The sequence below is a fragment of the Chaetodon auriga genome, chromosome 24, assembly GCF_051107435.1.
Source record: "Chaetodon auriga isolate fChaAug3 chromosome 24, fChaAug3.hap1, whole genome shotgun sequence".
In the NCBI taxonomy this organism is placed as follows: domain Eukaryota; kingdom Metazoa; phylum Chordata; class Actinopteri; order Chaetodontiformes; family Chaetodontidae; genus Chaetodon; species Chaetodon auriga.
The window spans coordinates 14,772,510-14,798,561 of NC_135097.1; the positions used below are offsets into that span (position 1 = coordinate 14,772,510).

At 43.1% G+C, this 26,052-nt stretch overlaps 1 protein-coding gene across 11 annotated transcripts in view; it reads left to right on the top strand.

The window, feature by feature from the left end:
* The window catches only part of nrxn2b (neurexin 2b), a 623,496-nt gene that overhangs the window by 509,940 nt on the left and 87,504 nt on the right, over positions 1-26,052 (top strand). For all 11 annotated transcript variants that reach the window (XM_076725432.1, XM_076725438.1, XM_076725436.1 and 8 more), the window contains one exon: positions 16,801-16,982. In XM_076725432.1, coding sequence (XP_076581547.1) covers positions 16,801-16,982 — 182 coding nt within the window. The remainder of the gene's footprint in view (positions 1-16,800; positions 16,983-26,052) is intronic.

Below are 26,052 nucleotides of genomic sequence, written 5' to 3' on the forward strand. Positions count from 1 at the left end.
TACGAATATTATTATTTTGATAAGTAACAATTTGGTACATTTCTATCTATTTGTTCCTTTTTTATTACTAGAAAATTTATGAAAGCAGTGTTTAAGTCAAGCCTGATGTTGCTTTACACATACAAGAATGATCCCACTCTCTTCCAGACAGTGAAGCATACTTGGTGTCACTGGTATCAGATCGGTGTTCAGTATGAGCTGATACCCAAAGCCCAGGTATCAGTATCAGGGCTGAAGAAGTCAGATTGGTGCATCCCTACCTAGTATGACTCACCTGTGAAGCTGGCTTTTATCCACTCCCTCAATAAATCTTGTCTAAATGAAAATGGGTGCAGTTCCACTGACTGACAGGTAGGGGGCCTCCGCTCAGTTACATACACTGAACAGTTGGAGCCACGCAGGGGGAGAAAAGGAAAGAGAGCGAGCAGAAGATGAGGAGGTCTATCCCTGTATCCTCATAGCCTTGTACAAGAAGCTAATACTTCTTGACATCCGTGAAACCCTTTTTTAATCTGCTGACTGAAAGTGATGGGGAGGGAAAGGAAATGGGGAAGGAAAGGAGAAAAGGAACTGCAGGAGTTTTCTGTGTACAAAATCAGCTCCAGTTTGGAAATGATTCTTTTGGGGTTTTTTTCTCTGAGCGTTGTTGGCACATCGTTTGGTCCTGCTGAGAAGGGCGTTCAACCGTGATGTCGTATAACACTAATTTACAGCTAAACTATAGACCCGCTTTCTTTTTACATTCATTCTCTGCGCCTCCTTTGAGCTAAACAATGGAACGTCGTGTATTTTTGGCGTTTCCACCTGTGCTCAGACAGCCAAAACCCTTTGTCTTCTTGGCCAATCGAGACAGTAAGAAGAGAGGAAAAAGGCGACCCATCAAAAGATAGCCGGCTACAGACGCTTCCCCACATGATTTAACAAATATGCAGTGAAAGCTGTGTCGTGTCATACATCTTGAAGGCTCTGGGAGATTGCTGTGATCAGTGTAATCACCAGTTCCTGTCCGTGCTTTGGCAGGGAAGCTCTGCTAATTACAGAGAAAATGTTTGCTGTTTGTTTACCAGCGAGAACTGGCTGAAACAGTATATTTCCTTGCCATTGTGAGGCCCCCCAGACTGGCTGTTGTCTGAGATGTGTTGACTCAAATCCAGGGTGAACTGTACTCGTTATTTGTCTAATTTTCCTCATTAGCCACAGCATACACATTAACTATGAGCTCGGGAAAGGAGTTTGGGTTGTTTGAGGTACTGGAGTTGTTGCGGTGGCTGAGATGCCATTGGAGTGTGTGGACACTGGAATGGCTGCCTGGTCGCATCAAATCACATTTTTGTTTCTGTTTGGGGGCAAACTGTGCCGTTATCTACTTGCTGCCGTTAATAAGACAAGATGAAATAAGATTTGTGCTTTTATTTGCCTTGGAGCATCTCTTTTAGCCATCCTGCCTCCAATTCACTTCTATAACCTGTCTTATTTCACTTAGAGAGAGAGTGTGAACAGTCTTTTGTACTTAAAGGCACTTGAATGAGCATGCAGTAAGAACAAATGTCTTCACACTGGAGACGCACAGTCTTTTCCAGCATTGAATTAATTCCTCCTCCTTTACAGCATTACACCATCGTGACATTTAAGAATTGTAAATGGCTTCATAACAGCCACAGACCATCTCACCAGTGCTGCCACGCATTGTCCAAACATTCTCAACAGGCTCCGAAATAGCTCGGGGCTAAACACTTGCCTGTGTTTCTGCTCCTTCCTGTCATGAAAATGCAGTGTATTTGTATTCATCGACACTGCTTAGGTTCAAGCACCCCTCTGGGCTGCGAGCAAAGGAAATTACATGTGAATGTTTCGGTTTGAAGGTTAGACTGCCCCGAGCATACTCGCAAAAGTCAACAAAATCTGCAAGAGGGAAACATCCAAAATGAACATGTATGTAAAGATAAATGGGGTTTAATGCAGTCAAAGCAATGAGCAAGGACTTTAGATACTTTCTGACACCCTCTGCCCTCAACACACAAAGAGGCCTCTCAGCACCAACCTATTGTTTTTGCCTCTGACATATAAATTGTGCAATTTGGTATGTGGAAGACAGTCAAAGGTACACCTGGACATCAAGAAGTGAAGTGTCATTGGTATGCAGTGTGTAGTTCCGCCACACCTGCAACATCCTTGCAGGGTCACAGTACAGTGAGCACTGTTGTTGCATTCAGTAAGCTCAGTAGGTCTTCATGTTATCTTGACAATGTCCCCCTTCGTTTCCACCTTCCCTCCCCTTAGCCAATAAGTCCTCCAGAATGAAGCGTCAAAATGCGTTTGCGACTGCCCTCGAAAACTACACAAGCATTTCCTGGTTTAACACAACTATTAGCAGGACAACATCATCAAGTCATCAGATGACTGTTGAGAAAATCCGACTATTTTCTGATCTGACACGTCTATGGTTTGGTTAAAGCACGAATATGAGTCGGTTATCCTTCTTAAATCTTAAATAAAACTATTTAAACTACAAGAAAGAGAAGGGTTTACTTAAGTACCACACTGTGAAAATACTCCACTACAAGTAAAAGTCCTGCATTCAGAACCTTACTTAAGTGAAATTATCCAAGTATTATCAACAAAATGTGTTACTGCTGCATTCATGTGTGTGATTTTACTGCTGCAGATATTTATAGTTGTCTTAATTTGAACTACATTATGTTCTGTTGCTTAGTTTAATGTACAGCAATGCATTATATTCTATAAGATCATCAGATGTTTGTGGCCCCGCTGTCCTGCGAGAACCACTTATCTCTAAAGAAGCAGCTTTTCATGAGCTCAGACAAACGGCCTGTTTTCAGCTTTGTGACGATGCGTTTTCCAGCTAATCCAAGAGGCTTTTTGAATATTTCATTTAGCTTAAGGAGGAGGAGAATTTTCTCAACCCATAAAGGATCCTTTAGCTTATCAGAGAAGCTGGAGATATGTTGTTTTCACTGGAGAGGAAGGGTATAAAAAAATGTAATCTGAGGAATTACTAGTAACTAAAGATGTCAGACAAATGTAGTGAAGTACAAAGTGCAGTATGAAGTTGTATAAAATGGAAATGGAAAGTACAAGTACCTTGAATTTGAGCTCAACTACAGCACTTTAGTATACAGGTACAAGTATACAGATTTTACCAGACTAAGTTATAATCCGCAGCCGTGAGCTAGTTCATGTTTTCAGTAGTAGTAGTAGTTCAAAATTTAGCATGTGAGTGTGAACTAGTTCATTTTAATCTGTGCGAAGTGAATTTGAGCTACCTGTGAAGTGTTAACTCGCGCAACACTGACGCAGTTTGCATCAAACAAGATTCATGAGTTAATTCCAATTAGAAATGCACACACAGCTTCTTTTTGTAACAGTCTACAGTGTGTTTATATACAACACAAATTAAAGCGCTTTGGGATAAGTGTCAGTGACTTCAGCAAAACATTATTAAACCCAACAGATTGCTCGAAAGTCCATTTGGCTCCTCAGCTTATGTGACGCACCAGCAAAGAAACACAAGGCCTCCACCAGTAACCCCTGTGTTTGTTTTCCATCCTCTTACAGTCTGTGTTTGTTTGTTTGTTTGTGTGCACAAGCGTCTGTGAATTCTTATTTCCCCCCCTGTTAACGGCCTGATTTGCTGCTTGTGCATCGGCCCGCCAAGCAGTCTCTCAGCACCCGCCAACAAATGGATTGTTATGTAACGGCCGCAGCTTGCTACGTTTGACTGCCAACCTGCAGAAAAAGAGAGGGGATGGAGGGACAACGGGAGGGTTAAAGATTAAGGAAAGAGAATGAGAGAAAGGGAGGCAGACAGTGAGAGAAAGAGAGAAGGAGTAAGTGACGCGCCTCTGGCTAAATGTTGTGGTTCCAGACACGGCACAGCAAATCTTCTTTTCTGTTCCCCTTTCTCTCCCGTGTTTGGGTTTTGTCTCGTCACATTATTGGTTCGGCTTGATTTCTTTTCCATTGAAGGGCTCTCGGTAAAGTACAGACAGTCATTTATTTAGTATCTCCCATTCCTCGCCTCGCTCGTCTGTCTTTCCAGCTCCCCCCAAATGTGAAATATCAGCTCTGTGACAGGCGTACTCAGGCTGTCCAGGAGTCCCCCCGGGCCCGGTGAGATGAGGGGAAAAGACGAAAAGAATACAATCCCACTGTCTCTACTTTATTCGGGCACTTCAACACAGATTCGGCATCAAAGAACAGAGGCAACGATGACATTTGAAATGACTACCCCAGGTCCTCAGAGAGCTGCCTTGTGGGTATTTTCTTTGCAGTCACCTTCTCACTATACCTGCTTGGCCTAGCACATTCTTTGCATTTAACATTCAGATATTCAGTATAGTAACCACCACAGCAGTGTGGCACATGTTAACTTAAAGGCTGATGAGATCAGAGGGAGTGTGGACTACCTTTGGTCTTCAAAGATACATGCTTATATTTGTTCTATTTTCCCTGGAAGGGTGATCTTTATTGATGCAAGCTCTTGATAGCCGAGTGAATAGATAATGGCCCTTCTATGTGGGCAGAAATGGATATGCAGTTGTGCAACATTGTATCCCTCCCAACAGCTTTCATGTGTCAACAACAGCCAAAGCTTCACAAGATCCCGAAATCCTGTGTGTACTGACCTGTGCCAGCTCATCATACGTGTGTGTCAGAACACATTCAACACACACACGCACACAATATTTAATGCATGCACCTCACACATCCACTACAGACTATGTCGTTCTTTCATCTCCCCCCTTCATCCGCCTCCGCCTTTGATGTAGGATACCCTGGAGTCTGAGGAATACAGTCCTGGGGAATGAAACAGAGTAGATCTGTGCTCTTGCTCCATGGAAGAGGCTTGCCAGTCATTCCCCTTGCGTCTTAAGGTCTCTCTCAGCCTCTTTCTGTTGCTTTCAATCACTCACTCCATCACCTCCCACACTCTCCAACATCTATCCATCCATCCCCCAACATTCATTAGAACCATTTTTTCACCTCATGAAGATGAAGGTCATTATTCCTTTAGCTGTACACGCTGTTCTTCATTCTTTCAACCACTCCTAGATCTCCAGTAGCACAATAACAAGTTATCCTAGCCCTACAGTGCTTTCAGCTCATTTCATTAAAGAACCATTTAGAATGTTGCTCCAACCTCCGGTCAAGTGGGCTGTTGAGGTCCAGTTCATGTTCGACTCCAAGTTGCTTAAGTGGAAGTTGATGTTGCTCGGACAAACTGATTGTGCAAGGTGTTGGCTTGTTCACTCTATTTCTGACAAGTGGTACTTCCCAGATGCCATTACAACCGTGTAACAGGCTGGAGAGGTGAAGGCAGTGGAGGCTAATTTTATCCAGTGGGCAGCGCAAGCAGAAGGGGGAAGCTCTGGTAGACGAACAGTAGTTAGGCCAGTTTTGCATTTTTCCAAGTGTTGTATAGTGCCTCCAAATGTCTAAACATGTCCTTTAGATTTATCTACCATATGTGCTTTTAAATGTATAGGCATAAACAATAGCATTTGGGGAAAAAAAATCTATTTCCCTTGTTATTTGAAATGAAAACATTTGAAAACTACTTTTATCCATTTCAGTTCTATCCATTATGTGACTTGTGAGCACAATTCATGCAAAAAACTTCTTGCTCGTGTAATTTTACAGTTTGAGCCACCATTTCATAAGGTCACCACTTCACGGACGGAATGGCTCATGCCAGCTTCTGCCTGTGTTTGTTTACATACAGTGAAGGACCCTCCAGGGTAATTAGGATGATGTTAACACTAATGGGTCCATGGATATTAAACATTACCAAGAAGTGCACACACTTGCTTGCATATTTGTACCCCTTCAACACACACACACAAGCACACACCTGTATTCCCATAGATCTAGCAGCAACAAAACAGTCTGACCTTTTCAGAACATCACAGCTTAATGACTCTGTGTGGGAAATGAGGCTGTTATTCTGAACAGGTCTGTTATTATTTCTTCATGCAGCACATGTCAGTGTTTGTCAGTGCCCATGTGCGAGGCATTCATGTCTCTTCAGACCTCTCTCTTATCTTTATCTGCGAGTATTAGCCTCCCTTTCTTTTTTTCTTTCTCTCAAGCACACTGCCTTCTGTTCACTGCTACATTTCAGCATGCACACCAGCCAAAGTCTTGCTAACACGGTGCATCATCCGCTTTCACCATATTTTGTAGGTTTAGCATTTGGGGGTGGTGGTGGGTTGCAGGTGGGGGTCAGAATGGTGATGCATACCCTCCAAACATGCTAAATAATTAAACAACAGAGTCCCAGGGCAGCGCCTCAAGCTGAAATATTCACACTTCTCTGTCTGCTGCTGCTGTTTGATTGGCATGTTATTAGAGTTGTGCATTTGTGTGTTCCTGCATGTGTTTCTGAGTTGGAGTGTGTGTGCATGCTGCTCGTGAGTAATTGGTATTAAGGTGTCAGATCCCCCTTGTATGAGCAGATTGAACAAAAATTGCATTCATGCACCAGCAGTGCACATTAATACAGTATGCACATAAACACACTCACTGCACAACTTGACAAAAGAACAAACTGAATTAAAAGCATACTGATGTGCTTTGCTATCCAGCTGTTCTTGTTCAGGAAAACAACTATTGTAGACAGTTGCTTCTGTTTACAGTAGCCCCCTAATGTAGAAACTGCCAGCAAAAGTGGCTGAATTACCTTCTAAATGAAACATTTGATGCATGTCCTGTTAAGCTATAGTTTATTTAGGCAGAGCTGTATAAGTGAGTTTCTGTTCTACTTGCAATATATTTCTGGCAGACTAGATGCTGTGAGGTGTATTGCTGACCTTAAAAGTCTCAAAATCAATGCTGCTTGTTTAGATTGTGGAACTCCACTGGAGCATCAATCTTTTCCTAATATACTTAAGTCTGCATTTCAACTGCTGTATTGTCTTGTTCCAGTTCGATTGAGCAGCCAAAACAAAATTGAAACTTATGTTTATTTACTGCTTTTACTAGAAAAACAGCCAGAAATGACATTGAAGACGAGCACCGAAAACGCTGCACATCCAGACATCACCACTACACAACAGTGCAGTAATTTACACTAGGTGCAGACAAGGACGGAATAAATCACGTACCCCACAAGTAACTGACCCCTAGTTCTTTCATCGTTCTGGCAAAATGTTTCACAATGTGTAAATTGAAAGCCTTTGCCTCAATAAGTTGCGTCTGTGCCTTTGATCAAAATATAAATTGCTGCTGTCCCTCTAAGCAGCTCTGTTGGGCGTCACTTTCTGAACCTCCTAAGGCTATTGAGCAGGCCATCAGACAGAGGAGGATATTTTGGGCTGATCAATATACACAGCCTCATACCTGAACGGCTAAATAGGCCAATTGCCATCGACTCCCAAAATGACATATATGACCGTTCCCAAAACGACATAGGTCACATTTAGAGAGTACTGGCATACCAGACCTTCCTCATACCAGACCTTCATCCTTTTCAATCAATCAATCAATATTCCTTTTTTTTTTGTGGTGAACATTGTGAAATCATACCAGTCTGCTTAGGTCTAGGCTCCAAAACTAGGTGGGTAGGTATAGGAAAAGATCATGGGTTAAAATAAGTATGTTAATGTTGCATGACGTAATGTGGGTACATCCTGTAAGTTAAAGTAGACCAATGTTGGCTTTTGGTTTTCACATGGGACACAAACAGCTGGCCCCTTGGTGAAAATCCTGTGTTTGTTTGACCCATCCATCCACCCCACCTTCCTCAATATGCAGACTTTCTTGCTTTTAATACAACATCACCTGACTAATTACTATGGCCACTGGAGCTTGCCTCCAAACAATAAACATAAATATGGGTCATAATAACCTTCTTGGACGGACGACCTAAACAGCCATTTTTCTTGTGAGGACAGGCAGGATCAATAAGCTTTCTAGATGATATATATGCAGGGCTGATGTGCTGTACTGCCTAGCAGCCGTTCTAAAGACAATTATCTTCTTATTAGAGTGTTAAACAATAAAAGTGTGACCCCTTGTCACCCTTTCCCCTGGCCTCCTTACTGCCCAACCCCTACCTCCTTTCAACTACTCCCTCTGGATCCCCCCCGTTTGCAGATATTTGGAAAAAGACAAGGGTAGCGTCTGAGGACTAACTGAGAAATGGTATTTGTACAAAAATCATCTGTGATAGCAGCATCCCCTCCAGGGACATAACAAGCATTTTGAAATGCTTCAAACACACCTCGCAAGCACATCGTTGGTGTCGAAAGCAAAAAGAGGAGAAACATCTGAATCCTCCTGAATTGTAAAAGGTAATGCTGTGTGTCAAGTCCCCACTGGTAAAATTGGGGAGGGGAATAATCATCAGACATCTCAAGTTGACAGGAGTGGTTTCTCCAACGTGGTTCATAGAGATGTGTGCTGTTGACATAGCTCACAACTGGTTCAAGGTTCATTTATTTGGCATTCAACAACACAGGGTTGCACAACAAAATGCAAATTGCAGCCCCTTTATTCAACACAAGACATTCTCATCATTTGAAGGAAAGGCTCCAGTGTTCATGTTATCTTCACATTAAGTAATTTAACATTTTGAATTAAGTAAACCAAGTCATTGAGGACACACAAACCATTTCTTTCTGGTTTCTATCTGGCCCCGTGCTTTGATCTTTAAAGCCAGACAGAACAAAATGTGATTTTAAGAAGTACTTTTAAGTGGGTAACAATCTGTCACGGAAATCAGTTCCATTTTGGCACTAGCCTATAATTTGATTCAGAAAGAGAGGACTAAGCTATTATTCCCCTGTTATGACTATCATCTTAGAAACAAATAAGCACCAATCAGCTTCAGACAAATCTATCACTCCCTCCTTTTAGCCTCTCTAATAATGTGCTGATGACTCTGGAGGAGTTCACACACAGACATTACAATCCGGAGCTACAATGTTGAAATTAATTTAAAGGCAGTATACATTCTGGTCCATGAAATTTAAAAACTCTCTATACTGGTTTGGTTTTGGCAGATTTAGAGTCTTCAGAATGCAGCTTTATTTATACAAACATTTCATGGAGGGAGTGCAGCTATTGGCCAAAAATGGATTATCTAGTTGAGTTAAACCTTGAGTTCACCTTATCATTCAAAAGTTTGGAATCACCTGTTGTATTGATGTTTTTCTTTTATTCAGTAGTTGATCTTTTAACAGATAAAAACTGCATCATTCAGACACCATATCATTTGCATTTGAAATAGTTTTGGCCCCAAAAGAAAAAATTAAATGATTAAAGCATCCATTTAGTCCGTGTCCCCATAGTGTTGCATGACAGGAGAATACTGTTGGAACCATTTTTCTCCCAAATACACTTCAACTTTAAATTGGTTTACCAGTCCAGAAAAGTAAAAGTTAGCCTAGATCGTTACCGAACTGGTGAGACTGGGCTCTAAGTGTTTTTCTTTGGGCCCTCTGCAGTCCACTCAGTGGTGAGATTTCATAGGTTTAAACTGATTTGTGAGTCCATGTACAGTGTGTTCATCTGATATTCTGTCATCCAGTTCCAAAAGTGCTAACTCTGCATGAACCTTCTATTTCTATTTTAAAGTTTCAAGAACATCTTTGCAACACACTTCTTAAATCCAGCTTTTTATAGGCATTGCGATGCACACCTTTTGTCATGTGATACCATGTGGTCATACCATCATGTTTTCCAGAATGGTCTTTGCCGTCAGATGTAAACAACCCCTTTGACTCTATTGATACTCTATTATTTTTGTCTGGGATGCCCACAGGGTCCCTGACCATCAGTAGCCCCAAAAACAGAATCTATAGTCTGCCAGCTACTGCTGCTTAAATAGCATTGAATGACCTTAGTCTGATGTATTACATTTTGAGGATTAAACAGCTTGTTCACTCACATCAACATGTTGTCAGATAAATTTAGACCTTTTCATTGGTGAAATTGTCACTTTAGGATTGTCATAATTTACAACCGTAGTTCAAAGGAATGTTTTATCTCCAGATTTTGTGATGTAGTCAAGGGTATGTTCAGTGTATGAAATATGTACAGTATAATCAGTCCAATTATTTTCCAAGTATAAGGTCAGTCCAATTACTCTTTTCCAATATAGTCCAAGCTACTGAGGTACAATGTCCCTGTCTCCCAGCTAGTACTGCACAACTCTGCAGACCCAATTACGACTGAAGCTCTTATCAGTCTGTTGAGATCAAACTAAGTCTAAAAGAAAGAAGGAGTTTGAATTTCCCTGTGGTACAAAATGGACAGAATTTAACAAAATCAGAACAATTCTATTTGTGTCAGGTATGATAGTGCAAGTTGTCAGTTGCAGAAACGGTGTCTGAGAATGTCTTTGTCACGTCTATCACGAACAGCAGATGTTTGAGTCACAAGTGCTGTGTAGAAACCGTAGGCTGGGTCTGATTCACATGTTGTCTGGCTTCTTTGGCATGTTGAAAAAGGTATCATCCCCAGCAAATCCACATCATGTGTCGTCCCAAACTGGACTCTGCAAAGTGTTTGTTTTTGTGCAAACTTTGATACTGCAGTAATCGAGTGTCGTTTCACCTCATGTAACGGAGGCTCCCTCTCATCCTTCGAGGCAATCTTGCAGAAAGGATAGATAGAAGAGGAACATTATCCTACCACATCAGAGGAGGACAACTTGCTATTTCCACTCTACATGCAGCCAATCTTTGGGATGCCGTTTTTACATTTTCTTATGTACTGCCACAGAGAAATAGCTATCAGAGCAAGGGCGGCGATGTTGACGAGGTTGTTAGACTACGAAAAGGGTGCGTTTGCATCTGAGGGTGTTTGTGTGTGCATGCCCGATCAAGTGAGGGGAAGAGATGGAAAGACCCTAAAATGTCATCAAAACGTGTGTGCTCCTCGCCAAGTTCTTGTCAGGGTGCGTGTGTGTGCGTGTGTGTGTGTGTGTGTGTGTGTGTGTGTGTGTGTGTGTGTGTGTGTGTGTGTGTGTAACTCGGCAACTTCAAAGATCAACAGCTGTCTGGAAACTTTTGGCAAATGTCTCATCTCAGCCTCTTTCTCTCTCTGTCTTTTCTTTCCTCCCAGTCTTGCATCCCTTTGTAAGTGTCTCTGAAATGTATGTTGTGTCAAAAAAAAGTAGCGAAAAGGGTTTCAGTCTTCTCGTTTAAAAGGAATCAATAGCTCTGTCTCTTTTCTTAACTGCTTCAAAGAATCAGCCTGCACTGATGCAATAATACATGAAGGTTGGAGGAACCATCTGTGTGTTATTGAGTTATTGTTTGAGAGCCTGTCTGAGAGTTTAAAATAAGAAGTGTGTATAAATTTACGTGGGTGTACAGTGCTAGTGCGCCTTGAGGCTTATTGCCTCTCAAGAATTGACTTCATCACCACCGTCGGTCCTTTTTTTCCTTGTGGAATTTCCATTTTATCGCCGGCCTGTCACGCAGTTTTCACGCTGTCAGTTCCCATGAGGCTTTGCAGCTGCCGTTTGGCACCGCAACATTGACTGCGGGCCATAATGAAAAATCGTGGCATCTGTTTTCTCCGATATGACCTGCTTATCCCCACGGTAGATGGTAGGGGCCTAGAATCTTCTATCCCAAATCAATGGCCCCTCACAGAGGAAGAATCCCAGATGATAAACTCAATCCTAAATACACTCTCGTCTCACCCCAACATAGAGAAGAAGAGCGAGGAAAAGGGGAGGGGTGCGAAAAATCAAAATCAATAGGTTTTTCATTACTGCTTTGATTCATGGGTCTTTTCTGATTATTTTTTCCACCGGATCTCTGAACAAAGGGAAATGGTATTTTTTGGGCCGTTCTTCTTCAAACCAAATTACCAGCCGGCGCATGTGAATGGAAATAATAATCAGGGGGCGTCCCATGATGTTTTGATTCATCTCTTTGCATTCTCTCCACCTCAAACGCCACAGGTAGCATTGATTGGCCAGATCGATGGTGCCAGAGCTAATTGGACAAAAGTAATAAATATTTAGCCTCTTTTTTGGATGGGGGGGGGCTTGTGAAACACACAAGTGCAATAGAGTATTTCCATCATTATTGTTATTCAAGCGAAAGCGGCAGGCAGATTGCTTGATAAGACTACGGAGGACTGAAGGTCAGAGAAATCCATACCTGGCCAGGTTTTTGTTTGCAGACAACTCCCAAGGCAGCACTAATTTACTTTTAACTCACAGTTTTCAATAAAGGCAAACACTTGCTGTTTGAGAGAACCTGAATTTAGATTCTCCTGTCTGCCTTTTGTGCTTAAGCTGTTGCAGACACATTTTCACAGATGCACGACAGGTACACAAAAGTGCTAATATATACATGGATTTGTGCTTATGCACATATTCACAGGCACATACAGCACATGGCAACAATACCGAACAACAAAAAATAACAAGATAGGTTGTTTGCTCGTGGCCTCCGGAGCCACCCGTGTGGTCATAAGAACAACAAATGATTGATCAACAATCCTCATGTTTCCTGATCTTCCACCTCTTTGGTAAAAAGTGAGGGAAAGATCATGGTCATGGTTTGAAACCAAGCCCCAGGTATCAAACCATAAACCCCTACACAAGAGGTTCTGTGGTTCTACAACAACACTGCGCTACTTCACATTAGCTTTTGTGAGAGGACAGTACATCCTCAACTGACCACAAGAGGTCACTTGTTGGGAAGAGGCCACCATAGGTCGTTTTAAGCATTTGAAGAACAAGTAGATGTTGTCATGCTTTTATTTTTGTGGCAAAGGTGAGGTCACCTTTTTGAGAAGAGCCGCTGTGCATGCAGTTGCTCAAAAATGTATAGATGTTCTCTGATTGTAAGGAGATTATTCTCTCAAAGACAGGCAGGGGAGAATTGCCTCCAGCCGCATCTTCTTGAGTTCGAGAAACACCTTTCCTCTCTCCCTCTCCATCCCATCCCCGTATTAGTGTGTATTGCGTCGCAGTGTTTGGTGGAGTTTGCCTCAACCAGAGCAGCAGGTGTTTGCTGGGAGAAACAGTGACACATGGATGCGCCCTGTCAGACTACTCATTAGGGACTCTAGCAACTCCTTTGTTTCCTCATTTAGAGGAGAGAAAAGTGCACATACGCACAAACACATGCACACAGGTATACACGCGCACAAAGCAGCAGGTGGCCACTATCAGCTGGACAAATCAAAGCAGGCAAAGTCAACACTGGCTCAGCGGATGGATCTAGGAGAGTATTTCGAGTACTACCAGAGTGTGGACGTTCTTGTTTTTTTTTCTTTTTTCTCAACTTTGGCACTTCTTCCGATGTGCTGGTGATGAAGACAAAGTAAAACGTGTGACTGTGACAGTGGCACCAGGCGCACAGCAGACTCTCTGGGGAAGACAAAGCATATGGTAGATGCTCTGCATGAGAGAGGTGTTAATTGATGACAATTAGTTCACTGAGAGTGCTCATGTAGGCAGAGATGATATGTGCTGCATCTCTAATTTGTGGTACATTCTAAATGACATATTAGTATTGCAGTTGGATTAGTTTTTGAGGGCATGTTTTTTTTAGATATTTCAAACTGCATCTGTAACAGCATCGCATCAATGTACAGGATCTGACACTATTGCTGAAAAAAGCTGAGATGTAATGTGTTCTGCATTTTTCGCACTTACGTAAGTGGTCTTTGGCATTGCTCACAGGAACTCAAATTGAATATTTCTGGAGGTTTTGGAGCTTAATTACAATTTGAAATAAAGCTCTGTGTGTTCAGTGTAGTTGGTGAAGCAATGATAATAGTTTAAGTACATTAACGGGGGCTAGAACTGGACTAACATATCAGAGATGAACCACAGTGACTGGCAGATGCCTCATGACAAAAACACAGCATTTGATCTCTCCGGAAAAGCCTTTTTTTTTTTTTTTTTTTTGTAATTATTTCTTACAGCATTTGACATGTTGCGTCTCAGGGTAGAACTCCTGCCGATTTCCTGGCTCCCTCTTCGACTCTTCATCCAGCCAGAATAGAAGAGCCGTGGAACTTTAAACGATGTTAAAACTACATCACAGATAGGAGAGCATTCAGAGTCCTGCTTTTGTAATTCCCTCCCATCGCTGTGCCATTGTGCAAGTAAACAGCTGAGGGAAAATGTTCTTGAACACTTTGAATAATTTGCTATTCACTTCACCGTGATGGAATTACACACTGAAGTAGCATGCGGTGATGGAGATTTCGATTTTGTAGGGCTCTCATCAAAGTTTGGTTTGACTGTGGTATATCTGCATATTGTTTATTTAGTAGAGAAGAGAAAAGTTAAGAAAGTCGTATATATGTCCCTCTAATAACTGTCATTCAAATTTATGAGAGATTAGCCAAAGCGGTAGATGGTGAGATATCCTGACTTTTAGTTGATCACTGGACCCTGCATTTCCCATAACTTGATAGTGTCCTTTATAAGACAGCCGCTCCCTATTAAATGCCCACATCTGTTTTCACAGGCTGACTAGTAATGCCTCTGACTGGAAAATTGACTTGTGAAACTGGTGGAGCTGCACCTTTACATCCATCTGTGCGTGCATGCGTGCATGCGTGCATGCGTGCGTGCGTGCGTGCGCGTGTGTGTGGCAGCTAATCGACTTCTCTCCAACTTCTCTCTTAGCTTTAGTTTCGACCACCATCAGCCATTCTCTTTTTTTCCCCCCAACGTGGCTCCACTCTCATCTATCACAACATGGCTCCCCTCCCTCCCTGTTTGTCGGCCATTTTAGAAATCTTTTCTCCCCTTTCTCCACAGCTGTCTCTCCCTCACTTTCTGCAAAGCTGCGGTGCTGCACTGTTAATAAACGCAGGGAAGGGAAAAAAAAACGGCAACTTTCTTCTTCTCTCCACCATCCACAGTTCACGCTTTCCCCATCCTCTTTGCTCCCTGCCTCCGTACCCAGTTGTATTTCTTCATCCTCTCTTTTCCCCCTCCTCCTCCTCCAGCACACAACCTCTTTATAGCCCTCCTTGCTATGCTGCGATAATTAGTCAGCGCTAAAATAATACAGCCTCGAGAAAACAACAAGAGCTGAGCAGAGGGCTTAGCTCCGCTGGGAGGGGAGGAGCAGGAGGGAGGGGGAGGGATGGTCAGAGCCAGAAAGAGGGAGAGAGAGAGAGAGAGAGAGAGAGAGGGAGGGGAGTCGTGTGTGTCAGCCAGTTTCAAATGGCTACCAGCGGATTGTTGTTTCCGAGTGTGTGTGTGTGTGTGTGTGTGTGTGTGTGTGTGCAAGAAGCCTGAGACTCTTTATCAGCCCTCCTTTTCCCCGTGTATGACTAAGTGTGTGCGGCCTGTTGCTGTGGATGTTGTTTGAAGGCCCCGCTGTCACCGCAGCCTCTGCTTTCCGTCCTCTCTGACCGCAGCACACTTAGAGAGCGATTTGTAGGGCATGACAAAACAAGGACATGTGTCCCCACGTGTGCGTGCACAGGGAAGCAGGGGTGTTGTCTTAAAAAGCGATGCTGTGCACTTGTGTGTGTGCTGCAGTTAGAACAATTAGTTCATGAATTGATTAGCCAATGGACAGAAAAACAATTTGGCTCATCAATTAATTGTTTGCTTCACTGAGCGCGGAAAAATGCCCATTTTCTGTCACAGCATCTCAAAGTTAGGATTTGTTTGATGTTGTAATTTGAAAATCTATGGCTTTAGGACTGTTTGCTGGAAACGGTCAAGAAGCTATTTGAGGAGCTCACACTGAGTTCTGGGAAGTTTTAATGGAACTTTTTCACTATTTTCACTTTTTTTTTTTTTAATCTTGAAACAAGAACAAAGATTTGCTCAGAAAGCAAAACGGCACGTAGAAAATGAAGATGCACTGTGAGCAAACACATCAGTCAAATCTTGCTCTTCAGTTAACTGCCAGTATAGCAGGAGAGGCTCTCTGGCATCAAGGGCAAAGATGAACTCATGAGATGCAGAAGAGAAAAGAAGCATGCCATTCATGTTCTTGAAAATGTAGGTATCCCCAGAATATTTACCGAAATGATCGTGCTTCATATAGACATATACTGACGCATACAGCCTGTGTTTATATGCATGTGTATTTATGAGAGAGAGGGTTGAGAGCGGTTCACCGTGGATTCATTACTCTATGCTAATCACAGCCAACGCCCATCCTTTCTCATTCACCACTGGGCTTATTGGAGCCAAGCCAAACCCTAACTCTGTTACAGTTCAAACATGAAATCACTCAGTGGTACGAGGCGGCTATATTTTTTAGGCTGGAGCTCAAAATACTGTTGAGGCAAAGTTCCTTTGACAGGGAGATCTGAGGAATTTCTTTTGTTGATGTTGAGGGGTGGTGGTTATACTGACAGCATAGCCAACACAAAGTTTGTCAGTTCGCCCTAGTTTGAATGCAACGCAACTGCAGGCAAGTGAGGGCAAGTGAAACTGCAGTGGCTCGTCAGATTAGCATTTCAAAGGGGAGTGACAGCCAGCGCTGGTGCTAGTACTAGCAATAAAGCTAAATGTGACTTCATCATATACACCGCCACATGGCACATTGGATTTATTACCCAGGAAGTGCTTTCTTTCACAATCGTTTTTAAAAAATGATATTGAGGCCACTTCTTTTCAGAGTTTACACTGACATGAGTAATATTTGCTATTAGTGACTTTTCAGTCTGAACACATAAATGCTATTTATAATACAAATCCTTGGATTGAACATATTCTTAACATATTTTACATTTGTGTAACATCTTTCTTTCCACCTTTTTAAGTCTTGTAATTATGCCATAGCTCAATGGTAACCCTCATTTTCCTCTTTGTTTGTTTTGCAGCTGGGACAACATACATCTTCGGGCGAGGCGGAGCCCTCATCACATATACCTGGCCACCCAATGACCGGCCAAGCACGCGGGCAGACCGGCTGGCAGTGGGCTTCAGCACGCAGCTGAAGGAAGCCGTTCTGGTCAGGGTAGAGAGCGCCAAGGGACTGGGCGATTATCTGGAGCTGCACATAGTAAGATACTGCCTTTTGGATATTTTGAGGGGGGATGAAATGGTGGGGGAATGGGAAAGTATTCTGAGCTACACCCAGTCAGATGAATCACTGTGGAAAATCCAGAAAGAAAAGGAGGGTTGAGAAGTACCTGGACAGGGAAGGTGAAGGTGGAATGGAGAATAAACCAGAGACTACAAATAGTAAGAGGGAGACTGAAGGAAAGAGAAGGTCTGATGTTGGTTGTTTTAGGTTGATGAGAGATAAAAGCTTGATGTACACACATTGGTATCTCTGCTGAATCAAGACTCCCCTGGTTCCTTTAAGCTTAGAGGTTGGAGTTTGTGGAGTTTGAAAGAAAATTCCACTTTACGTCGGAAGTTGGGTTTTTAGTAGATTTGGTTTTAATTTCTTTAGTTTTTCTCTGTAAAACCTGCACGAGTGAGCACTCTTACATCTTTTTAGCCCTACCAGTGTGTCTTCCTAGGTCTCTGGAATGAGCTTACTGAGCACAGTGTGATGGGGAAACTGTGAAAACAAGTTGAAATTAACTGTTTTGACTTGAGTTTAAAAGTGCAGAGTACGATTTGAGGTGTGATTTGAAGTTTGGCTCCTGTACTCTCTTCCTCTTCATGAGGTGGTCTTGTTAGATCATCTGTCGGTTAAGGCATTTTCATCAAAAGGCATTTAGATTTTTTATTGTGCAGAACACGCAAGGGTCACTTGGAGGAATCGGTATGCGCAGAGTCCAATAAATGACTAATCACCCAACAGCACTCCCTTTTATCCCCTGTCAAAGTAGTTATTAGCCTCATCTCTGCTTTTATTGCTTTCATATTTTACGTTTAAAGGTCATTTAAAATCACCTCTACTGATAACTTTAAATGGCAATTACAGGACAGCAGGCATTTAAAAATGCATTTACACAGGCTCTAATTGTCTCGTTGACCCCTGTGCTTCCTCTTCCCAGTATGTCATTCAAAGCTTATTTTCGTTTTAATTGGGGGGTTTCTGTTAATTACCAACAAAGACCACACCTGGTGACAGGAGTCCCAAAATGCAACATTGTACATGGTCAGGTTCCAAATACAGTGAGGCTGTACCAGCTGGTGGAAAAGATGTCCAGGAGATCCTTTACACTCTTAAAGTACGCAGTGAGAAGACACAATCACTGTTATCTACGCTTATCTACACTAAGCCATCTGCACAAGCGTGTGTGTGTGTGTGTGTGTGTGTGTGTGTGTGTGTGTGTGTGTGTGTGTGTGTGTGTGATCACACCACTCCAACATCCCAGTGACCCCAATTTGTTTGGGCTGCCCGTGCCTGGAAGCGACAGGAACATAGTTGACCTCGGGTCACTTCTCATCCAGTGCTCTGTAAGCTGAGAGGGACAGAGGGAGAGATGATAGGAAAGCAAGAGGGCGAGGTGAAAGGGTCGTGGGGGAGAGCCGGTGCATAGTCCAAGTAGGTCGAGGCCAATTTGAATGCTTTTAACATCGGTGATAAATAATGATAATGACTGTAAGGATGAAAGGTTACATTTGTGAAAGCAAGGGACACAACAAATGATGTCGCAGTTGAAGTGGTGATGTGGCAGAGTTAAAGTGCAGCAACACCAAACTGTGAAAGGTCAGTTCTTGTAATTTTTTTGTAATATTTCTGTTGCTTTTTGATATTCACAGAACGTTTGAGTCACATGACCTGATGGGCCATGGAAATAGAATATCGCAGAATAACAAGAACCAATATGGTTCCCTCAAATTACAAAGACAAACAACCAACCTCATTTACCTCTAGCGGTATCTCTCCATTAAGGTTTCTAGATTTCCAGCTCTCAGATTTCTACAATGGAAGCAAATGGAATGTTCTTGCAGTGTCAAAACAATTACAAAAAAAAAGTCTCTTTCCAGAAATACTGTCTTAATTACTGAACACAATCGACAGACATTACTGTGACTGGAACTACTTTCAACCCAAAGAAACAGTTCCCATTAAAAGTGCGTTCTGTGGCTCATCCTGAGTAACAAGAGAATTTTTATGGAATGAGGTATCACTGCTGAATTTAAATGTAATTTCAATGCTGCGAGCGCCACAACAAAATTCTATTTGCCTCCATTGTGTCTGGGGGGGTTGCAAGAAATCTCCGAGGCAGATATCTCAAAACCTGGGGAAATTAAACCACAACTATCTGCATGGCTAGATGCCACCAGAGGTTGGCAAGATAATGCATTTTTTATGTCGAGCTTAGCTCTGTATAATTTGAGTGAAGTGATCCTTTAACTTAGATTTAACTTTGTGCCGAGTTTTAGTTGCATTAGCATTTCGTTGTAACCTGCAGGAATGGCTCCTTGCTGGTTATCTCTGCTCGTCACTCACCATCACTCATCAGTCCTCGTTTTGCTTGCTCTTCTCTCAGCTGCATATTCTCCATCTAACTTCTGTGTCTTTCATTTACTCTCTCATTCCCTGTCTGGCCCGTTCATTCTCTCTTTCCCTCCCTCTCACACACACATCAGTGACTCCGACACACCAGCCTGGCTCCTCTGCTCCCATTGCAATTACATTTCATTTGCTGCCGTTCCTCCCGAGTCGCTCCCCTAAATGACTCTGTTCAGCCCATGGTGGGTGTTTGGGTTCTGTTAATTATGCCCGTCTCTCTTTGAGGGGAGAAGTACAGACAAATTAGACCTGAGTACCCAGGAGCCGTGGCCCCATATCATCCCACCTGATGGGGGCCTCACGGACCCAATCAAACTACAAAATAGCTCCACAATCAAACAGTGATGGTGGCCTTGAGGTTCAATACCTGGAGCCTTATTCTTTAGCTTTGGCTAGTGGTTCTAAGACAGCATTTCACTTTCCATTCCAGGTGAGCTTGTTTCGTGGAGTCTAACAGGATTTTAAAGGTTGTAATCCTGACTTATCCTGTTTTTGAGAGTGGACATGAACAATTCCAAGAAGACTTTTTGCTGAGATTTCCTGGATTTTAGCATTTTGAGGGCTGCTCTTACACATGAAGCAATTAATTAAATGTTGAAGTTAAGTTAATCACTGAATCAGTGGCCCCCAGACTCAGATCACAACCATTTCCTGCCTCTACAGGATATGACACATCACTGATGGATGCTGTCTCTGCCTGTCTTTCTAGAAATACTGGCACTGGTGGCTATGGCTGATAATATGTCACCAGGATGTGATACAGCATTATTCCTTATCTCTCACCAACCACCCGTCTCTTTATGTACCCTTCCTCTCTTACCAGGCCTCCACCTCTTTCATGCCACTCTACCCTCCATTTCTGTCCATGTACCTGACAGCGGTTAGGGCATCACTCACTACATCTTCCTGACATGCGGTGTCAGGCTCTGGGTAGGAGATGTGAAGTCCAGGTTGTGGGATAAGGCGTTTATTGAATGTGCTGACTGCGGCTACTTTAATACACACATGTAACATCACAGGACATTATCTCTTACGCTTCCCTCATCGTTTACTGTGGGTGTGCCTGAAAGTGCTGCAAACTTTGTCGTTGACATTTTGAGAGTTATAGATGAAAAAGCTTTGAAAGTCATTATTTTGAAAATGCCATAAGAATGAATCATCGGCAAGCAGACCAAACATGACTGTGCACAGCGCTGTTGCAGTGCAGTATTGCTCATATGTCTGTGAAGATTCGCTGTCATCCAGGTCGGAATATCAAGCCCTAGTAAACCAAAAACAGCTGGATTTGCTGTCTGGTGTGGAAGGAAATTTGCTGTTCATCCTGCAGACTTCATCAGTAGTTCTTAGTGGTGGGGAGTTCCTCTGTATTTAATCATCCGGAGAAGTTAAATACCACAGAACTCCCAAAGAGTCAGTAGAACTAATTAAGCCTATTGGATGAATGGTGAAACATTTTCATGAATACTCAGTAAGTCCAGCTGCCTCTTCCTCACTGAGCTCAGGCGAACATGCTAGTAACTCGTAGCTGAAGTTGTAACCCCCCAGATATGAAATTGTTTGAACTGAATTTTTGGGGGGGTTTTGCATCATGCGTTGGTCTAGCTCACCACCATTGCTGCTAATCCAGTCTAGTTTGCCTTTTCATTTCAAACAAAATGCTGTTGTTGCTGCTGTTTTCTGAGAAAGGCCAGCTGGAATTTGTATGTTTAGAATAGCAAAATCCATTTTCAAGCCTGGTTTCAAAAAAGCTGGGACTCTGATACTGTTAAAGTTTGGATGAGCATTTTATAGGTGGAATCAGTAGTGGAAGAAACACAGACATGTATCTATAATGTTACAGCTTCATTCGTCAGGAATTTCAGTCCCCACAAGAGTGAAAGTACTCTTTGGTTTTACCACTCAACGTGAATTAAATACGAACAGACACAACTTTTATTACTTCAGTGAACATTTCTGTTTTCCTCAATTTAGTAGACAGGATGTCCCCCAGTCCCCACGATGTCTTTCACAGGATGTTAGCTCGACAGAAGTAAAAATGGTCATTTGGGAGGGCAGGACATCATTTTTGCCAATCTTCATGACATTTCCACCATCAGGGCCTGGGGTGTGAGATTCAGGGAATGAAGGGTGCAGACAGATATGGAATTGGGCTGATAGCTAAATCTCCCATCTGTGGCTGCTGGAAAAGGTAGATGTCCTTGCAAGACCTTGGAACCCAGTCATAAAAAGAAACTAGTTAAAATTTATAGAGAAAAAAATATTTGAAGCCAGTAGCAGTTTTTCTTTTAAGACTTCTCGCTGTTTAAACAAATTCCCATTAGAAAAATAATACACTTGAAGCAGTTTGAATTCCCAAATGGCGAGATTCATTCCTGTAGTTTGGGAGACAACATGAGGCACAAAATGTCCACCTATATTTTTATGTTGGCTGCAGTGATTCACTTCCAGAACAGGTGAACAGTCAAGCGGTACCACTTTTAGGCAGCACACTACTCACTTGGAGTGTTGTCATGAGCATACTGGCCTGCCTTCGCCTTACCAGATGGAGTGTGAAGGCTGCGGCTGTGTTGCCTAGTCTGGTGTGTTTTCACAGTCATATCTCAGTGCAAACAGAAGTACAACATTCATTTTTTTGTGTGTGCGGAGGTGATAGTCTGAGTTTGTCCATTTCCCCCCTGTACACAAACATTGGCAATTTGGAAACTGGGCATGCAAGAAGCGTCGCTTTTCATTTCAGTCTGGCTAGAAGGCTTCGTGTTCCTCCAGTTTCATGTTTTGCTATCCCTGCTACCTGGCTCAGGTGACAGCACTGCAGGCAGCCCCCACCCCCCCACTCAGTGTGTTAAACAAAGGCACCGAGGTAGACCAAGTTTGGAAGACTGACTCACATTTTGCTTCCCTTGCCCAAAAGTGTTTGTTTACCACAATATGGAGGGAATCGCTTGCCTAGAGGGGCCTCACAAAATTTAAACTATCCTCAAGTTTATGACTCATCAGGTATTAATAGAAATTACCATGCAGGTTCTTTCATGTGAGGTGCAGTAATATTCCTTACTTAAGACTGTTAAAACGTGGACTCTTTCATGCCACTGTTTTTAATAAAAACCCAAAAAACTGAACAGCAAATTGGGGTTATTCATTATGCACAGAGAGATGAGTCATTAATGAAGAAAGGAGCAAATATCTGAGCCATTCTCTTCATGAGCTACTCATAAACTTTCCCAATGGCCTGACAGATGGCTGTATAAAGTTGGAGCAGTTTAAATGCACCTTTCAAACTAGGACTTGCACAATCTTTTTTAATACATTTTTTTAGAGGTGTCTGTTTGTATTTATTGCTGTTCTCACAGGCACCACTCACATTTGACAGTCATTACATTTACAGCTGGCAAGTTGTCGCGCTAACTGCTCTGTGGGAAGTGTCTCATCTGCAGTTATGGGCCGGTGCACAGTGCACAGCGGGCCTCCCCGAGTATCTCCATCACTGGCTGTCCAGTCCCGGCTCATAGCATTAAATAAGAGCTGCCTCTGATTACTCGTTAGGGAGCCATCATTCACCACGACTGTCTACTTTGAGCCAGGGCGGGGTGGGGGTATAGCAAAGGGGACATGGCCACATTTTCTCCTCTTGACCCCACTGTTACCCCTCTCCCAGCAGTAGTGACAAATACTGACTTAGAGAAAAATAAAGAGAGACACACAGGCTATTTTGTGGTCAACACCACCCCAGTCAAAATAAGAAACGCAGCGCCACCATCTCTGTCACTGCTGGCTATGAGGAGCACTCCTCTTTTTAAGGGAAACACCACCACCCTGCTTTTTTTTCCATGTTTATTTTCTGACAGCCACAGGTTATCTGTCGAGGGTTTAAGCCAGTAACTGTTTAATTATGGGTTGAAAAATGTGATCTGACGTTTGACAGCAGCCTGGGATAAGATGAGTGGCGAGGAGAACTGGGTGGATGGAGAGCTTTGAGAGTGCACTGGGGAGCCGAGAGATGCTGGCGTCAGATAAAGGCAGATGGTGATGCGGATAAAACTGTCAGAGAGAGGCAGAGGCTTTTATCCTCTACTCCCCACCCCTGATAACACACACACACACACACATAGAGGGATGTGTGTGCATGTACACACAGTATGCCTTTACTCCACACTAGCTGTCAGTAGCACACAGAGTCACACACTGCTCTCAGGTTGCAGCTAGCCGACACGTTTGCAAGGACACCTTCACATTCACTTACACAACATGTATGACTAGCCCCAATTTACAAGGGCAGCCCCACACAGTCTCACCCACACGACATGATTTCCTTATTTACAACTCCCCCCACCTTTCCTTTCTTAAATGGGTGTCACTTCTCCAACCTACTCTCCTTCATCTTGTCAGCAGGGTAAAAGCCAAACATGCAGGGAGGGACAGAGGGATGAAGCGTGGAGAACAATTGAGGGAGAAAGGGTGGTATTGCTTTGATGAATGCAGCTGCCTCGCAAAGGGGAGCACAGGCCGCCGTCAGTAATGAGATCGGGTCCTGGTGGGTTTGGCAGGGTCCCTCTCCTCAGCTGGCGGGAGCCTGACAGCATATCGATTAATCCTTCCCTTTCGCGTCACTAATTAATTGTCCCCGTGGGTGGAGGTGCGGCAGGGCGGGAGCTGAAGAGGGGTGCAGATTCTACCTCAGAGGTTTCATCATGGGTGGCTAACTTTGGATAGAAAGGGGATTAGGGACTGGGAATGAATTCCACATCCTTCAAGAGGATTGGTAGATTGTTTCCTTTATCTAACCATTCATAACTAAAATCCATCCATTAGGCTGGTGATGCTTGAAGAGGGCAGTACATAGCATGGGTTTAATTGCTGCACTCCGGGTCTCACAACTCTTTGGATGACCATTTCTAAGCAGTGCCACTGCTGGTACCTGTTTGGTCATTTGTCTTGATTTTTAGATGCAAGGTACTTCACACATCCAGTGTGCAGCAAGCATCCCTTCTGTGTGTGGCTTGGTTAATTTGTCAGATCTAAATGTAAATGGCCTATTAGAGGGTCATTTATTTTGTCAACTGTGCAGTTGCAGAAGGAATGAAAGGGCGCGGTGGAATTACCTGCTGACAAAGCCCTGCGTCACTGCGCGAGATTGAAGCACTGCGAGCACATACTGTATTAAGCATGGTGCACACACCCCAACCACTGATGTCACACAGCAGATGAAAGGCACCTGCACTGACATCAATGATTGATGTGTGGTCAGAAACACAGTGTGTAAACATTAAAACGCACGGGGCAGTCTTGCAGATTTGTTCTCTTTGCTTCGCTCTGTCTTTGCCACATGCAATACTGAAGCTAACTCATGATGAGTCCATAAAAAGCGGAATCATTTTGGACAAACTGGCCCTTACTACCTTTACTGACTTCAGGTCACTGTACTTGTATCTGTACACTGGCTACGTTTCCTGTGAGAGCAAAGTGGTGGATGGACTTTCTGGATCAATAAGCTATTAGGTTCCAACAGAGCAGGCCTGTCTCTATGGTTTCAGTCCTGCCTTTAATAATGACCTGGGAAGGCAAAACTACCTGAGCTTATATTCTTTCCTGTCATTGTCTGCCATCTCCTTTCTTTTGTCTACCTCTGTACTCTGTCTGCATACTTGTAGCGTATACAGAATTGGCTTAGTGCAGATGAGTACAACTGCACAGCATGATATATGCCTCTCTATCAGAAATCTAATATAATGCATGCATTTTGTTTTCATAATTTTCCACACAAATTGCGATGCTTCGCGTCAACGGTGTCAGCTTCACCGCTTGTGTCATTTTCTTTAAAGGTCACATGTAGGGGTTTATGATACAACAGCATGAATCAGGCTGGAACCTAAAGAGAAAAGAAAATGTTTGCAAAGCCGGTCTCAGCAGTGCTCAGCAAAATGAAGAGAGAGTAGTAGCATGGAACTGAAAGGAAGGAGGAAAAAGGAGGGAATGACAATGGAATTCAGGTCATGTAAGAAGGTAGAGAGGAAAAAATAACAAGAGTACATTTACCTAGTCCACTTTGGTTTTAGTGAGGTGCCCCGCGGAGAGGACCCCCGCCAAATGTCACTGCTGCACATCCAGCCCTCAACTCCCTCTGGATGCACTTTAGCCTCCCCTCCCCTCACTCGCTGCAACAGGCACCAGGCCAGAGACAGGGCAACCCATTTATGTAGCGCAACTCTAAATTCATACAACATTACTCATTAGAAATTATGCCTTCATTTGCATTCTGATTCATCTACACCTACTATTGCTGCCGCTGCTATTAACAATTCTCTGTGACTAATACACTCATTTTCTGTTTGAACGCACAGGTGTCTGCGCCGTTGTGAATGGTCTCATTAAAACTATTCTCTTCCATGATTAACACATAACGCTGACACACGCATGAATTTCGGAGCGGATATGTCGTCCTTAAACAAACACCAATTTCCTGCGGCGCTTGTATGCAAACTCCCAGTATTCATATTTAACACATTTCTGGCTGTGCGTTCTAATGGTCTGTGAGTAACACTGAAAGCTGCCTGTTAGCATTTTATCTAATACTTTTTGGACTTTGGCTGACCCTTATGTCTTCTCTCCTCGTTGATTCATCACCACATCCATAATTCATCCTTGCCCTTTTCAT